This window comes from Sturnus vulgaris, chromosome 2 (genome assembly GCF_052056855.1).
Source record: "Sturnus vulgaris isolate bStuVul1 chromosome 2, bStuVul1.hap1, whole genome shotgun sequence".
NCBI classification, from domain to species: Eukaryota; Metazoa; Chordata; class Aves; order Passeriformes; family Sturnidae; genus Sturnus; species Sturnus vulgaris.
In genome coordinates, this window is record NC_142244.1 from 23382000 (window position 1) to 23398169 (window position 16170).

The 16170-nt window shown below is 50.7% G+C and overlaps 1 protein-coding gene across 3 annotated transcripts in view; it reads left to right on the forward strand.

Annotated features, from left to right (window-relative positions):
- Nucleotides 1–16170, forward strand: part of BOC (BOC cell adhesion associated, oncogene regulated) — a 54320-nt gene that overhangs the window by 33224 nt on the left and 4926 nt on the right. For 2 of the 3 annotated variants that reach the window (XM_014878612.2, XM_088158909.1), the window contains 9 exons: nucleotides 6450–6596; nucleotides 6892–7035; nucleotides 7476–7769; nucleotides 8573–8845; nucleotides 9415–9713; nucleotides 12400–12562; nucleotides 13147–13257; nucleotides 14460–14666; nucleotides 15457–15638. In XM_014878612.2, the coding sequence (XP_014734098.2) occupies nucleotides 6450–6596; nucleotides 6892–7035; nucleotides 7476–7769; nucleotides 8573–8845; nucleotides 9415–9713; nucleotides 12400–12562; nucleotides 13147–13257; nucleotides 14460–14666; nucleotides 15457–15638 (1820 nt within the window). The remainder of the gene's footprint in view (nucleotides 1–6449; nucleotides 6597–6891; nucleotides 7036–7475; nucleotides 7770–8572; nucleotides 8846–9414; nucleotides 9714–12399; nucleotides 12563–13146; nucleotides 13258–14459; nucleotides 14667–15456; nucleotides 15639–16170) is intronic. The other variant, XM_088158910.1, reaches the window with a different exon arrangement.

Consider the following 16170-nt stretch of genomic DNA (forward strand, 5'->3'; position numbering starts at 1 on the left):
CTCCTCAGCCTGATTAGCTCTTGCTTAGCTGATCTCCTTTTCTTCTTTTACTCGCACTCCAGCCCACCACCACCAGCTCTATTTCCTGGGAAAAGTATGTCTGACCTATCTGACTGCTTTAGTCTAGCATCAGTGGTGGATGGGAAGCAGGTCCTGAAGCATCAGAAGGCCCCACCATGTCCTTCAGGACAAATCAAAGCCACTGAGTAGTACATCAGCCCTCTCCAGGAGCCAAATCACCTTGGCCTTCTAGATTGCAACTGGGGAAGTGCATGCAAAAGAGGAGGACTTGGCCATTGCTGTGGCCCCTGTCGTGGCAAATGCATTTTTGAGAGAAAGTCAGGAGCACCATTCAGTGGAGCTCACAAAACTGGAGCCAGAGGTTGGATGATCAAGCAGCTAATCCATTGTGGAAAACCACTATGCTGTGCTGTGCTGCATGGGTCACTCATCCTCAGGGGTAGCTGGGGATGGCAGAGGCTGTATCCCACACACCTGGATAGCCTCGGGTGACAGAGAACACCCAGGTGGGAAGATTAAACAGTCAATAAGTGAAGAGAGAGATAGGGCATCCCAGTAAAGTTGTGGGACTGAAGGTGTGGGAGGAAAACCCTCCAGGGAGTCTCATGTTCATGAGCTGGAGGCTGCTTGTAAGAGTGGCATTGCAGTGGTCTGAAAGAACAGGGAGCACCACTTGGTGGTGAGTTTGAAAGCTGTGGTAGCAGGTGTGTCCCAGGTTCTCCTGCTCCAGACCTCCTCTACAGGACCTTGCTCTGAGCTGATTCAGTGGCAACCATGGTGAGAGGAAAGTCCCTGGCAGGTCAGCATTGCAGTTGATACTGCAATACTGGTTATCTCCTCCAGATAACCTTCGAGACTGAAAGAAAACTCTCTGGAAGTCTTAGTTCCATCCAAAAATTATTTTGGAGTGGCAGGGGGAGAGTGAAACTGGAATGTGTGAATGAAAGCGGTGGGAAGGAGGGCGATGGAAATATTTTCAGGGCTTAGGTTTATTTTGGAAGAGGACCTGGAATCATTGGAAGAAGTTACTTACTAGGTTTTGAGGAGTGTAGGTAACATTGTCTGGCCAACTTTTAGGCTGTTTACCCTCCCTTATTTCAGCCTTCTTTGAAGGAAACACTCTGGAGTGCCCCAGGCTCTGTGTGCCCGGTCCCCGGGGCCTGTTGTGCTTTTCTGACAGTCAGCAAGCAGATGACCATCGCTGCAGTGCTGGCAGCCACACTTGATACCTCCTTCTCTCATCTGCAGCACAGGGACACCGAGGCCATCTCTCTTCCCCCTGGCCCAGAGAGCTGTTTGAAACTTGCATTTAATTTCTTCAGCAGAGATAAAATAGCTGTTGCATATCCAAGAGGAGGGAAGAGGGATTTGCAGAAGGGAAGGATTTCAATAAAGGGAGCGGAACTTCAGGCATTACTTGGGCACCTTTGAGTCCAGTTAGAGCTGATCTGTGCAGGTCACACCTGCTGACCACTCCTGGCCTGACCGTGGTGTACAAGATCAGCCCTGCAGGGCAGCACTGCAGTCTGGGACAGTTTGTATGGATAAAACAGGAGTATTCCTGGTTTTCCAAGCCAGGCTTTAAGTCTTCACATGAATGACAACTGCAAAGAAGAGATAGCTATTTTTTATGCCTGATTTTAGGTAGCAAAGTTGCCATCCTGCCAGAAAGCCCTGCCCCAGCCCCTCTCCTGTGTAGAGGTGCTGTATGTAAAAGGCACAACTGCAGTGGGTTCTGGTGGGGCCAAGTAATTCCAAGGACTTGTACATGGTGCTGAAGGCTGGTTCTGTAGCAGCCAGAGGCTTGTAAGGTCAGGAGCTCTTCATGGAGCTCATGGGGGCAACTGAAGTGCAGGGCTGGAGCAAAGCTGATGAGCAGAGGTAGCGAGAGCTGTGTAACTCCCTGTACTCATCTGTATGCATAGAAAATCAGGGTAGCAAACACCGTGGCAAGCCTGACCTGGACAGACATAACATTTGAAAACAAAACAACAACAAAAATAGATGAGGGGTACAGCAAAGAAACTCTACCCGTTCCAGTATCCCTGTGGCCAGGGGTGTGGCATTGCAGGTACCTGTGTCTGGGAATGCTGTGGGCAAGGGAGGCTAGTTGTCCTGTTCCCTTCATCGGTGCCACGGGTGAGGTCAGTCCTCGGCCTTGTGGCAGCACGTGTGGGAAGCTGGGCCTCAGCGTGTGGTGCTTGTGGGCAGTGACCCTGTACGGGGTCAGGCTGGGCATCCCCCAGGAATTTGCAGCTGCTTTCTGAAGACAGCCCCATTCGTTATCCTTCACCCGGGCCTCTGCTGATACTCCCCAGAGGCAATGGCAAGAGGGAGGGAGGGAAGGAAGGAAGGGGATGGCTGCCTGTTGGAAAAGCATTTGCAGAGCAGGCATGGCGCGGGGGGGGGCTCTGGCCCTGGGGCCAGAGGCGGTGTGAGGAGGGGAGAGAAGGAAAACACAGGTGATGTTTTGTGAGCCAGAGGAGCTGTGGCATGAGGACTGTGAGATGGGCCTGGGGTGGGAGAGTGAGGCTGAGGCATGGTGGGGGAGATGTGCTGAGGGGGTGTGAGTAGGCAGGAGTCTGCCGCACTGTGCCTGTCTCAGCAGGGTGGGAGGAATCTGGTGGTGACAGCACCAGTGCCCAGACTCCTATGGTGCTGGCTGGATGAGGAGCAAGAGCCATAGCCCTAAGCTGCTCTCATAGCTGAGGGAGGAACAGTGGAAGGTGCCTGCTCCCAGGCTGGAGGACCCCATTCCTGCCTATTCCCCTTCTCAAGCTCCCTCCCTTCTCTCTTTCACTCTTCCTTATAGCAGTGAGAACTTTTACCTTGGGGGCCATCATTTTATTTACTGTTGCTTCTTCTCCAAAGTTATTTATGGCCTCCCATTCATTTAATCAGCTCTGTCTCGCCTGCCTCGTTGCTTGGCCCCCAGCCCTGGGATTCAGCTGGTTTCCCTCCCGAGTGACAGCAGCACAGTTGGCTGCAGGGCTGACCTTTCCTGCACCCCGGTTCACCCCATTGCGCCTCGGAGCCAGCTGCAGATGGACACAAGCAATGGCCTTTGGTTGCACTCCCTCCTAAACAAAAAAGGGAAAAAAAGGGGGGGAAAAAAGCCCTCTTATCCCAGCATGGCTGGGATTGGCAGTGCTCAGTCTGTCTGTCTGCAGCACCTCCCGGACAATGGCTGGTAGATGAAGACTTGCTTCACTGTGGTCAGGCGTGTCTTTTAAGGACAAGAACATGGGCTGGCACGCTGGGTACTGCCATATGAGAAGGAAAACCCAGCCAGTGAGAGGGGATGTGGTTTCTCCCAGCTGCAGTGGTTGTTAGACTCTGGTGCAAATTGCATGTTAGTTGTGGGGCCTGGCTGCTGCTGGCTGGGCAGCTGAAGAGGCAAGTGCTGCATATCCCCCTGGCATGGATCCTCTCCTTCACCCCTCCATGCTAGGGGGCACATGCATGGTCCCCCCACAACTCAGGGGCAGCTTGTTTGAACCGCCCACGACGAAGCTGGTTGTCCCAGCTTGGCATTGTGCCCTCTGTTTAGCTGTGCTGGGGCCAAATGCAACAGGATGTGTGTGGGAGAGCTTGTCCCATGCGCAGAGGGGGACAGGGTTGATCCTGACCACCCCTCACTAGCTCTGGCTGACCCATCGGTGCTAAAGGATGGCTCTACATGCCCATACCAGTAGCAAGCGGGGCAGTTGAGATCGCCCGCGGCCAAATCCACTGGCAAGTAAACCAGTCTTGTTCTCTGCAGGGAAGCAGGAATTTAGGAGAGTAGTTTGGCAGGAATCTTGTACACTTGGCATATGAGAAAGTAGTTTGTCCCAGTTCTGCTATTTTTCCCCTCTCCCCTGCCAGTTTCACTCTGCTTCTCCAGAGGCATCTTGTTCCTGCTCCCCCAGCCACCCCAGGATCCCTTTCCTCTGTTCTTTTCCCCTCTGTCCACAGCCAGGAAGAGCTGCAGGTCCCGCTCCTTACTGTGGGGCTGCAACACTCACAGCTATGAGATGTGGGCTGAGCGACCATCTGGGGGGCTGCATGTGAGAGGTCCCCGTGTCTGCCCAGCCCACAGTCATCCCAGGGTGTGCCCTGGCACAGGGTCATAATTTTCCATCTTCGAGATGGCTCTGCTATGCCAGGACCTTGGGTCTGCTCTTTTTCCAAGCTCTCGGGCCCCTTCTCTTCAGGGTGCATGTGCATATACACGTACACGTATAAGTGTGTGTATGCAGATCCCTGCCAGAATTGCTGGAGCCTATGCCTTGGCTCCAAAGCCTTAATTTGGCTGTGATGAATCCAGACCACCAAGGCACGCATTAATTTTCCTGATGCTCGTTTATATTTTGTTGATCAGAGAAACATGCGCAATGTGGGCAGGCAGACACTGGGCTTTCGCCACTTCTCCACCTCTTTCCATTTCTCTGGCTCTCACTATTTTATTCCTTAATCAAATATAAAAAGCAAAGAGGAGAAAATATCCATCATCCTTCCCCTCCCCAGCAGTAACTTTCATTGGAAGAGGAGTGTGAGGCCCTGCCAGCTTTTCACAAGTTAAGAGTTAATTTTCATCTGGCTTTAATATCCAGTGGAAACATGGCTCCCCTCCTCAGCTTGTCTTTAAGGATTAATCACATTTCTGAAGTTCACCCATATTCCTTCTTTTTATTTTTTTTTTCTTAATTGAACAATGCCAAGAAATTCCAGAAGTATTAAGCATGTTCACTGCAAATAATTTTTATGACATTGCAAAACCTCCCCTTTTCTTTTCAACCTCTTCCCCTTCCCTCAGATCTGGGCCCAGGACCGCTGGCTCTCCCAGCAGCCACCCGACAGCCCCTCCACACCACGCTCGGGGAGGCTATCTCAATGCCTTGCCAAGAGAGCTGGTTTTTATTTAAACCCCATAAAGGATCTTGCTTTAATCAGAAACTCTGCTTGAGAAATTTCATGTCACTTTTCCATGACTGTGGGTGGGAGAAGCTTGGAGCCAGAGTTGTCTTTTGCTCTTGGAGTGCTGTTGCATTTCCCAGAGAACAAACCCCACATTTTTCTGCTGGCTGGGGCTGCCAAGGGAGGCTGCCTGCCACCAACCCTCCTGGCTCCCCACACTGCCTGAGGTCACGGGTGCCACGTCCTGGGATGGGTTTCTAGGGGCGAGGGAGCTGTCAGCCACAGCATTGGCCATGTGCTGTTGAAGATGCAACACACTGCCTTAGAGTGGGATTTTGCAAAGAAAGTGTGGTCTCATCCAGATTTAATGGCATGCCATTCAGGAGATCTATTAGCCATGGGTCCTGGGAAGAGGCACCAACCAAGCCTTGATGTGACAGCATAACCTGTCACCTGTGACAACCAGCTGTGGGATGTGCCGTTTTCACTAGTGGCTGCCTGGGCTGGTGTACAGCATTGTAAAAATGCACATAAGGGACTTAATTCCTGGCACAAAACCTCCTCCCTCATAGCACAGGCTGTCTGAGACAAACTTGAAGCTTGCAGTACCTCACCAAGATTTGCCATCATGACCAGAGAGAATGGAAACCAGTTTTCTCCTTGGAAAGTTTGGTGGGGCCAGGTTGGCATGCTCACTGCCCTGCAAGATCTGTCAGGTTTTGCTGCAGTCTTCTCCTCCTGCTTTAAAAAAACAGGGAAAAGAAAACAAGACGTGAGGTAGCCCTTCCTCTTAGTTCCTGTGCTTCCAGTCCTGCTGCCCACATCAGCTCAGCCAGGGTGGGAGCTCCCATCACAGCCTGAGGGACAGAGGGATGTGGTGAGACAGGGTTTTCACAGCTGCTTTAAGGAAGGAGCAGCTGTGCAACGTAGAGGAGGAGCTGGTTTTCCTTGCAAGTCCCTGTTCTTTTAACTGGACCTTGGGCACACGTGAAGCATCATGGTTAACCAACTTTCAGCTGCAATATGTTTGATAGGAGCAAGAGTGCCTGGAGCAGAGATGCTGATTTCTCAGGTGTGGGAGGAGCCCGGGGGTATCACACACTTCCTCCCACCTGGCATCTGTACACCCTTGAAGCAGGCTGGGCTCCCTGAGTTACGACTACAAAGTCAGCTTCTCAGTAGCAGGACAGCAGCCATGTGTGAAATAGCAGGCGGCAGAAGGACCATTTTTGGCCACCCTTCAGTGCTGCAGTAAATTGGCTTACTTTTTACTCTCAGGGCAGGATTTTTCACACCCAGTTTCCCAGCCCTGGAGCAAGCAGTTTCTCCAGAAGCTGTGTTTTAAGTTACTCATTTTGGGGGAAAAAAAAAAAACTGTGAAAGCAAGCCAGTTTTCCTAGCTGCTGGGGTCAGAGCAGTCCTCCGCTGGCACCACGATGAAACAGCCCTGAGTCCATGTGGAGAGGATGAGCTGATACTGAGATGTTTAGCCAGCCACTGAGATGCCTTGTCTTGTGCTCTCTTCGCAGATCTCAAAGATTTCAAGTTCGATGGCCAGCATGTGATCGAGGTGGATGAAGGGAACACAGCTGTGATTGCCTGTGACCTGCCTGAAAGTCACCCTAAGGCTCAGGTCCGCTACAGTGTGAAGCAGGAGTGGCTGGAGGCCTCCCGAGGTGAGTGCACAGCGGTCTGTCCCAACAGGTTCCATCACAGGACCCTCAGTTTCACCCTTCCTTATCAGCATGAGCTGTTTGTACCTGCTGCCTCCTTGTCCCTTTGCCATCTGTCTGATCACAAATTAGTTTAAGAGTCCCTGGCATAGTCTCCCTGATGTCCATGCTGCCTAGGACATCATGGTTTTTTCTTTCCTCCTTGTCCAGCTTTTCTTCAGGACACTGCATGTCTTCCAGGAGGCTGGACAAGAGCATATCTTGTGACCACGTGCCACTTTCTCTTCTCTTTCTACAGACAATTATCTTATTATGCCATCTGGGAACCTTCAGATCGTTAATGCTAGCCAGGAGGATGAGGGGACTTATAAATGTGCTGCCTACAACCCCGTGACACAGGAGGTGAAAACTTCAGTCTCCAGCGAGAGGCTCCGTGTGAGACGTAAGCCATTCTCTCTTCACTGCACATCTCCAGCTCTGTGGGCCCTGACCAGTGCTATTGCAGCTGGTTTTCTGTGTGAATCATTATCAGTTTCTTCTTCCTAAGTCAACCTATCACACTGAGAAAACTCCTTTCCAGCAGCAGAAAGCTCCAAGGTCTGTTCCTGTAGTATGTGTATGCAGCCCTGGGATTGCCATGCTTCCTTAGAATTTGTTCTTGGTGGTGGGTGGGCAAAGGCCCTTAGCCCTTTGGAAAGGTGGCTTTGTTGTGTACACAGAACCCTTACAGAATGTCGCTCTTGTCCTGCATTGCCATTTACCTGTCCCAGCACAGGAAAACAGTGTGCCCTACCATTATCCCTACCTACCCAGTGCACGGGGTGCTCTCCTACCAGCCACCTTCCTTCCCATGCACCTCCTTCCTCCATCTCTCCTCTCCAGGCTCCACAGCGGAGGCAGCCCGGATAATCTACCCTCCTGAGGCTCAGACCATCATTGTCACCAAGGGCCAGAGCCTCATTCTGGAGTGTGTGGCCAGCGGGATCCCCCCACCACGGGTCACCTGGGCCAAAGATGGCTCTGGCGTCTCTGCCTACAACAAGACGCGCTTCCTGCTCAGCAACCTCCTGATCGACCCCACGAGCGAGGAGGACTCGGGCACCTACAGCTGCATGGCTGACAATGGCGTTGGGGAGGCTGGGGCCGCGTTCATCTTCTACAATGTGCAGGTGTTTGGTGAGTGCTGCTGGAGCCATTGTTTCAGGAAGGGCTTGGACATCTCATCTTCTTCTGGGGGAAGGTACTAGCACGGAAGCACTCTTTCCCCGACCCTGGACAAACCGCAATGTAATGTAAATCCCTGCTTGTGGTTCGAGTTTCCCGGAGGCCAGACTAATTCTTTCTTGAGGGTAGTAGTCTTTCCTTCTTGGCTCCCACCATGGGCTGGAGATGATGGATCCTCCCTTCCTTTGCAGAAGCTCTTCTCCTGTCATTTGTGGCACTGCTTTTGTTCTCCTACTTTCTAGTGGAAGCCTGGTTGCTTTTTAGACATATTTGACAATTGGCATAAGGAAGACATTGGAGTGTCTTGGTTTTGTTCTGTTTTGTAGGGAAGCTCTCTTTGGAGTAGAAAATGTAAGGGATACTACACCTTAGATATTTCTACCATGCATACTTCTCATTCTCACAATTTTTAGGGGTGTTTCACAGATTGCTCATCAGATGCCAGTGTGTTGTTGTGACACAAGCACAATATTCGCAGAGTAGCATTTCAGGTCAGAAAAATGGGACTTGTAGATGTCTGATATCATATGAGACAGCAGATGACTTTGGGCTACCTCCCTTTGCAGTTTATGTGGATGCTGAAGGGGACGGGTATTGGACCCCCTGTGGACCCCCACAAAGGGAGTGGGACTTGAGGGTAGGAAAGGATCCATCACTCTGCTCTTATCCCTGCCAGAGAGGAAGGTGAAAAGCCATGACCATGGCATGCTCCCAGCCAAGTGGCACTCAGCAGTCTGTGTTTTTTCCTCTTACAGAACCCCCGGAGGTCACCATGGAGCTGTCCCAGCAGATCATTCCTTGGGGCCAGAGTGCCAAGTTCACATGCAGGGTGCGAGGGAACCCGCAGCCCTCGGTGATGTGGCTGCGTAACGCGGTGCCGCTGCTGGGCAGCCACCGGCTGCGGCTGTCACGCCGAGCGCTGCGCCTGCTCAGCGTGGGGCCTGAGGACGAGGGCATCTACCAGTGCATGGCTGAGAACGAGGTGGGCAGTGCCCAAGCCATGGTGCAGCTGAGGACAGCCCGCCCGGGTAAGCCCCTCTTTCCAAAGTTGAGGCCATTCAGTCACAGCCTAACACACAGGACAAGGACAGGGGAAGCAGGGGAAGAAAGTCGGTGTGTTTCCCCTGCTGCCTATTTAACCTACACTGCAAGTGCTGTTCTACCCAAGGTCTCCATATCTCCCTGTGGGAACACACAACACCAGTTTTGCTTCTAAGGGCAGGGCCATTTGGGTTTCTAAGGGTGTGCAGCACATTTGGGCAATCTCTACATGAGAGACACAAGACATCTGGGTGTAGTGCCACATCCCATGGCTTAGCTCTTCCTCTGGATTTGCACTGAGCAAGAGCTTAAAAACTGAATTCACCTTGGGTAAGAGAGGTACCACCTGATCTCCTTGGATTGTGTTGAACTTACACAGGGTAAGAGGGACTTCAGAGAGACAGGGAACCCTGTCGTTTATAGCAGGGGAAAGAGGAATTGTTGCCAACACCTTTTTGAGTGGCACAGCAGGCAGCAGCACACAAGGGGCTTACATCTCTGCCTTAACCACAGACTGGGATGGGCATTTACGCTGCTGTGACACCTTGTCTTCCAGGAGCTCCACTCAACCCTGGGCAAGATGCCCAGCTGTACTCGGCTCAGCCTCCAACACCACCTTCCAGAGACAGTGGCTTCAAGCTGCCCTCGGATAAAGCTGGACTGCCAAAGCCTGGGACAAGCCCTCTGTCAGCATCTCCACAGTGTGTAGCCAACAAGGAGCTGGTGACTCCAGCTGAAGCCCCCATCATTCTCAGTTCTCCACGGACATCCAAGACGGACAGCTACGACCTGGTGTGGCGACCCCGGCCTGACAGCAGAGCCCCCATCCTCTACTACATGGTGAAGCATCGCAAGGTATCGCTGTTTTGCCCTGCTCCCCCCTTCCCTCTGCACCATTCCATGGGAAGGCTGGGGGGCCTCACCACACGTTTCACACCTCATGAGCAGGCACATTGGGGCAGGACACCCATCGCTCACTGGTGGCACTGGTTAGTGGGACCTCCTGAGCTGCAGCCTCAGCCCGTTGAGATGTGATGGATACAGGCTGTGACAGGAGATTTCCTGAGCTGTCCAGGAAGAGCCCAGTCGCAGTGCCTGTCTGCCTAAGTATGCAGAAGGCACATGCACATACTTCTCCAGTAGCTTCCGTGTCCAATACCCAGTTGTGTGCTTGCACAGGTAGGAATCCCTGAGGGCGGGTTGCACAATGACTTGCTCTGGAATGCTTTTGTCTTGGCACAAGTCACGGGGACACCTCTGCCTTGAATGGCTTGGGCTGCAGGACACAGAGCAGCAGCTTCTGCTGCATGTGCCTGCCCTGCTTGGCAGCACCAAAATGCCCATGTGCAGTGAGTGTGAGGAGCCAGCAGAGAGCTGTCATAGACATCATAAATCCTCTGGGAAGGTCCTTATCCCCCAGTTTTATTCTGGAAGGCAGTGCACAGTGCAGTGCATCGCTTGTAGGTGGCACAGTGTGAGCACACTGTGCACAGCCAAGTCCTGCTGGAGCCCAAGGGCTCCTCCCTCTGGGGTGCTTCACAGCACCACAGGCATACTGTGGTATACTGCTGTAGCCCGGCAGTTTCTTTAAATGGTGAAGCCTTGTTGAGGCAAAAATTCTGCTTTTGAGGTCTAAAGTATCTCTTTCCATTTTGGTAAGGATAAGTGGAAAAAAGGAGCTTGAATTTATTTGTCTGTTGCTTTTCTTTCCTTTGGGAAGGTAGGGAGTTGCAGTAGAGAGGCAGGTTTTGCCTCAAACCCCAGAGGGCTTGAGTATATTCCAAAAACATGCCAGATCACACGTTTGGGATTTCCAGCCACTGCAATGCACCGTTTTCAAGTACATGTAAATATATATATCTATTTTCCTGGAATTGTGTGCTTTTGTGAAAATACAGTAGAATAGAAGCCTCTCACATTCCTTGATTTCTTTCTAAAAAAAATTTAAGATGAGGATTTCAGCTAACCATCTTTTTAAAGAGCCCTTTAAAACAAAGGCAGAAGATGCTAGCACAGGAACACAATAGGGCAAGCTTAAATACCAAACAAGGATGCCAAAATCATCCCCAGACTATTGGCTCTGGTTGTCTGCCAAGAAGAGATTTATTCCCCAGTGGTGTATCATGTAACTACCAATTCTGCTTGCGATCTTAACTTGCAGCCTTGGAGTTTGTCCATATTTGATTTGTTTTTCAGCGCTTCACCTGGAAGGGGCCATGGGGGAGTGAAGGTGCAGTAATATGTTTTCAGTGTAGTCCAAATTCTCAGCTGGAGACTCTTTCTTGGGATGCTTAAGGATTGTGTGGAAAGGAATTAGTCCCAATAACCCTTAAACTTGTTTAGAAAGACTCTCTTTCTGTCCAAGATCCTTAGGATCAAGTTATGTAATGATCTGGTTTTGACATTTCTGACTGGAAAAGCATGTGTGTGGAAAGGGAAGGAATCAATTCAGCAACAAAAGAAAAGGGTCTTTGTGTAGAAGATGGCTGTAAGGAAAGTTAGACAGGAGACCTACATTTGTACTGGGCAAGGTTCTGCTTCTTCTCTAGAAAACATCTGTGAATGTCTTTTTATGCTGTTCCTACACTGCCCCTAAACTCTGCAAGCAGTCAGATGCCATGCAGCCCTTATTTTTGTTTCTTAAGAATTTCTCTTTTCCTTTCCTGGATAAAAGCAGCCTTTAGGGCTCCCCTCCCTGGCCTCACAACTTTGCAGGCTCAGGAATAAAAATAAAACGAGGCAGGCATTAATCAGTCAATGTCAAACACTTGGAGAAGAGGAATGATACAGCAGAGTCTTGGCATTTCCGTTCTGTTGCGTTGCCTGCATTACGAATGCTCCTTTCAGCACCTGGTCACTTCAGTGTCCTGCCTATTTGCCTGCAAAAATATTATCTTTGCAGCTGGGGAGACGGAGAAAGGTTCTACCTTCCCTCTCTCTCTCTGCATGGGGCATCCGGGTATCATCAAAAAACAAACTGTGTTTCCAAGCTTTTCTGAGGGCTGTGGCCATACAGAGTTTCTTCCTTGAAGAAACCTTTGCTCCAGCATTATGGTTCTTCATTTCCTCCCCAAAGTGCCAGGGGTGAAGCTGGATAAGATTCAGTAAAACAAAGTTGTGTCTGGGTACCTCAGCCCATGGAAATGGCCAGTATCTAAATGAGCAACTCTGCAACTGGGCTGCAGGAGCAATTTGGCTCCTAAAGCAGCTCAGTCCTGTGGCTAATGCTGCATTTTGTGGGGCACACCCACTTGGAAGATTTACACACATTGAGGGGGAGATGGTATCAAAGGGAACCAGAGAACAGAACAGGGGTGACTGAACCCTGGGGTCAGGAAAACACTCTGGGGCTTGGGTGAGTTGTCCTGCTTATACTTGAATTGCTTTGCAAAATCAGGCTGGAAACATCCCCCTTCTTTGCAAAGAGGGAAGAGAAGGTAGATCTGGTTGGTACACAACTTCCTAATAAAGTTTCTGAGCTCAGTGCCCACAAGAAGCCCAGCCTGCCCCAAGCTCTGCAACCCCTGCATTGGTCTCTCAGCAGGTCACCAACGCCTCAGACAGCTGGGCTGTGAGGGATGTCCCAGCCTCGCAGCACCGCCTGACCCTCACCAGGCTGGACCCTGGGAGCCTCTATGAGGTGGAGATGGCTGCTCACAACTGTGCCGGCGAGGGACAGACGGCCATGGTGACCTTCCGCACTGGTAAAGGGCACACCTTTCCCTGGGTTTCCCTTTGCTCTGAGTCAAGGCAGGGCCCCTCTGAAACATCCTGTCCCAGCCCTGAGTCAAAAGGAACCAGCCTTAGTCCAATGGGAATGTTTCTGCTCTGGAAACCCATCTGCCCTCAGCTTACAGCAAATGTCAGAAGGGAAAGTGGAAGGTAGGATGGGGAAGATTCCAACCCATCCTCTGTGTGGGTTGGAGTAAGTCCCTTCTTCCCTTGGTGTCTTAGTTGAACACCTACAGAACTGAAGAAAATGGGTCTAGCATCAATGTCAAGAGGTTGTTTAATCCATCCTCTGCCTAGAGACAGAAATCTAGCAACATTTCAAGAAAACCAATTAAAAGTTGTAGAAAATTAAATACGAGTGGGATCTGTTAACAAATCTGCCTCTTTAGCTTTAGTTCCTGCCAGCAAGCTGAATGCTTTGAGCCCCTAGGGCTGTTAGAGTACAGGAAATACTTATCTCACATCCTGTTTGGGAATATTTGCTTTACTCATCACAGCAAAAGTTAATTCTGATCCCGTCTCTCTGTTACTGATGCCACCTTTCCCTTCTGCACAGGCCGACGCCCAAAACCAGAGATTGTTGCCAGCAAAGAGCAGCAGATCCAGAGGGATGACCCAGGCACGAGCACTCAGAGCAGTAACCAGGCCGACAACAGCCGTCTGTCCCGTAAGGCCCTCCCTGAACTGGCAATGGGAAGGGTGAGGGCTGCTGGGTCTCTTGTGGGTGGCAGTGGCCAGGCCATGCTGGAGATGAAGTCTCTGATGGGTAAATCAAGACTGCAGTGCTGGATGGGTGATTTCTGGCTCCTGACAAGCAGAGGTCCTTCTTGGACACCCCTGCTATTGCCTTTGGCAGACAGTCAGTCCTGTAGGTCAGGCAAATCCCACTGCCTGGCTCCACTTTTTATGCAAGGACATCTTAGCAACTCTTGTCTCTTGCTGAGTTCTGCATGGAGGGTTCAGAAAGCCCTGTCCTGGAATCTGTGACTGTGGGGTACAGGAACAACAAACTGCACTGCACCAGTGGGTGCTGATGGAGTGTAAAGGAGGAACGGGGACCAGGTCACTGCATATCCTGGCATCCTCCTCTCTCAGCCAAGCCCTGGCTAGGGGCAATTAATTCCCATTCTAGGGGTGCAGAGTGCTCCATTTGGATATCTTGCTGCACTGGAGAAATGTCAGATCCTTACTGGTCATTCTAATTTGTTGTTTCCTGCCTTGTCTCTATCATTACTATTGCCTTTATCATTTCTGTGAAATTCTCTCCTTCAATCCTAATCCTCCTGTGAAGTCCCATCCTTCAGTCTCCCCCATACTCATTCATTGTCTTTATTTTCATATTCATAGCTCCATTCATCTCTTTCCCTCCCATCTTTTGATTGTTTTCCTGTCAAATTGCATTTCCACAGTTCAGAACTTTCCCTTAGTTTCTTCTCAATCTGTCCTGTTTCCATCTTCTACACTTGGTTGTCCCCAGCATCAGTCTCCCCCCTGCTCACTGCTTCTGCATCACCCAGGCTTTTTGCTCCATCTCCAGCCCTGCATCCACCCCCTGTCACTGCTTTCCCTTCCATGATGGGTGATCACACCTCAACCCTTGTCTCATCCTACTTGAGCTGGGAGTGGAAAAGGAGCAAGATGCAAGCAGAAGTAAAAGCTGCTTGTAGGCACAAACTGAAAGGCATGAGGATTTGGGGGTGCCAGCTCTAATGAAGAGACAGAAGGAGGAGAGCATTCAGGAGTTGCAGAGCATGTGGCTGGGTGCAATGCAGGTAGTCCTTCACCCACATACTTCTGAGCTACAGGATCCTCCAAACAGGGTGAGAAGAATATATTTCACATCCTGATGTCCTTCTGGGTCCCTTGCAGCTCCAGAGGCACCAGACCGTCCAACCATCTCCATGGCCTCAGAGACATCTGTGTACGTGACCTGGATCCCCCGTGGGAATGGCGGGTTCCCCATTCAGTCTTTCCGCGTGGAGTATAAGAAACTGAAGAAGTTGGGAGACTGGGTCCTGGCCACCAGTGACATTCCTCCCTCTCGCCTCTCTGTGGAAATCCCAGACCTGGAGAAAGGTAGGCAGGTGCTCTCCTCCCTGCTTCCTGGAGGTCTGAAGCAAAGCTGCAGGGTCCCTGTAGGATGGTTAACCATCTGTCACATCCTGCTCAGCCCTGGCATGCGTGAGCAAAACAAAGCTTTCCTGACTCCTGCCTTAGGTGCATTGGGAAAAAGCTGCAAATTCTTCTCCAATTTCTCCAGCTGCAGAGACCAGCATAGGTTTGACCTCCCTCAGGGAGGCTTAGGCATGCTTTTCTGTATTACGGGATACATTTACTAAAGGCAATTGGTTTTGCCTTTTACAAGACAGGACAAAACTTTCCTTAGCCACAGGCAAGCCAGATGGGTTCACAAATCCCATTGCACTTCTATGAGAAAAGATTTCATCACTGAGCTGGACAGTGGAAAAAAAGGGAACATAACTACCCCAAACTAAAGACCACTAAAATGAAGTTTGGGTAAAACTTATGTAGGCTTTGATCTGATGTTTATATCTTAATTCCATACCTGCTTTCAGGTCAGGATATCCTTTCAGGCATTTCTTAATTTCCTCTGCAGACCTTCCAAAACTGCTATCTGCCCTTTGGACCATCCACACAGGAACTGGGGAAGGGAAATAAAAGCAGGCTCCATCTAGGACATGGCTGAAACGTGGCCGTTCAGTGTCTGTACTTCTACAACAAACTTGCAGTAGCCTCTCTGCCTTCTGAAGATGTAGCTCCTCTTCACAGTCAGGGCCATGCTGACAGTAGAAATCTTGGACAACTCCAATCCCTGTAACTGTTTTATTTTCCATTTTCCCTATAGGCACATCCTATAAATTCCGTGTCCGGGCGCTGAACATCCTGGGCGAGAGCGAGCCCAGTGCGGCATCTCGGCCATACGTGGTGTCTGGCTACAGCAACCGCGTCTACGAGCGCCCCGTGGCTGGGCCCTACATCACCTTCACGGACGCCATCAACGAGACCACCATCATGCTCAAGTGGATGGTAAGATTTGAGGGGGTGGAGAGTGCTGCAGGGGAGGAGGTGTGAGGGTGCTCCTTGCCCAGCTTACACCTCCTCCAGGTTACCATACTTGAGCCTGTCACCAGCACAAATGGATCTGGGATCCAATAGCCACCTCCACCAAAAGAGGACTGAGCTTGGGAGACACAGAAGGGCAAGAAGTCAGAGAGCCTAGGAAACGCTTTCCATCTGAATCCAGCATTGTATACAGGAAGATTTCAGTGGATAACCTCAGGGTTTGACCATTTTGCTTGATAAAACACAGTTCAACAATGCATGGGGTGGGTGGCTGCTTGCTCTCCTGGCCAAATTCCTGGAATCCATTAGCACCTCCCTCTGTCCTAGTATTTTCCAGCAGATATGTCCTTCACTCTCATTTGCTGGGTAACAGTCCTAAATGCTGATAATCATTTACAGTAGTCCACTCCAGAGGATTTTTAGGATCTTTTGGATCACAAGCCCAGACCCAAGTGTTTTCAGCAGCTTAGAGCTTATTCGGAGGGATGCTCTCCTC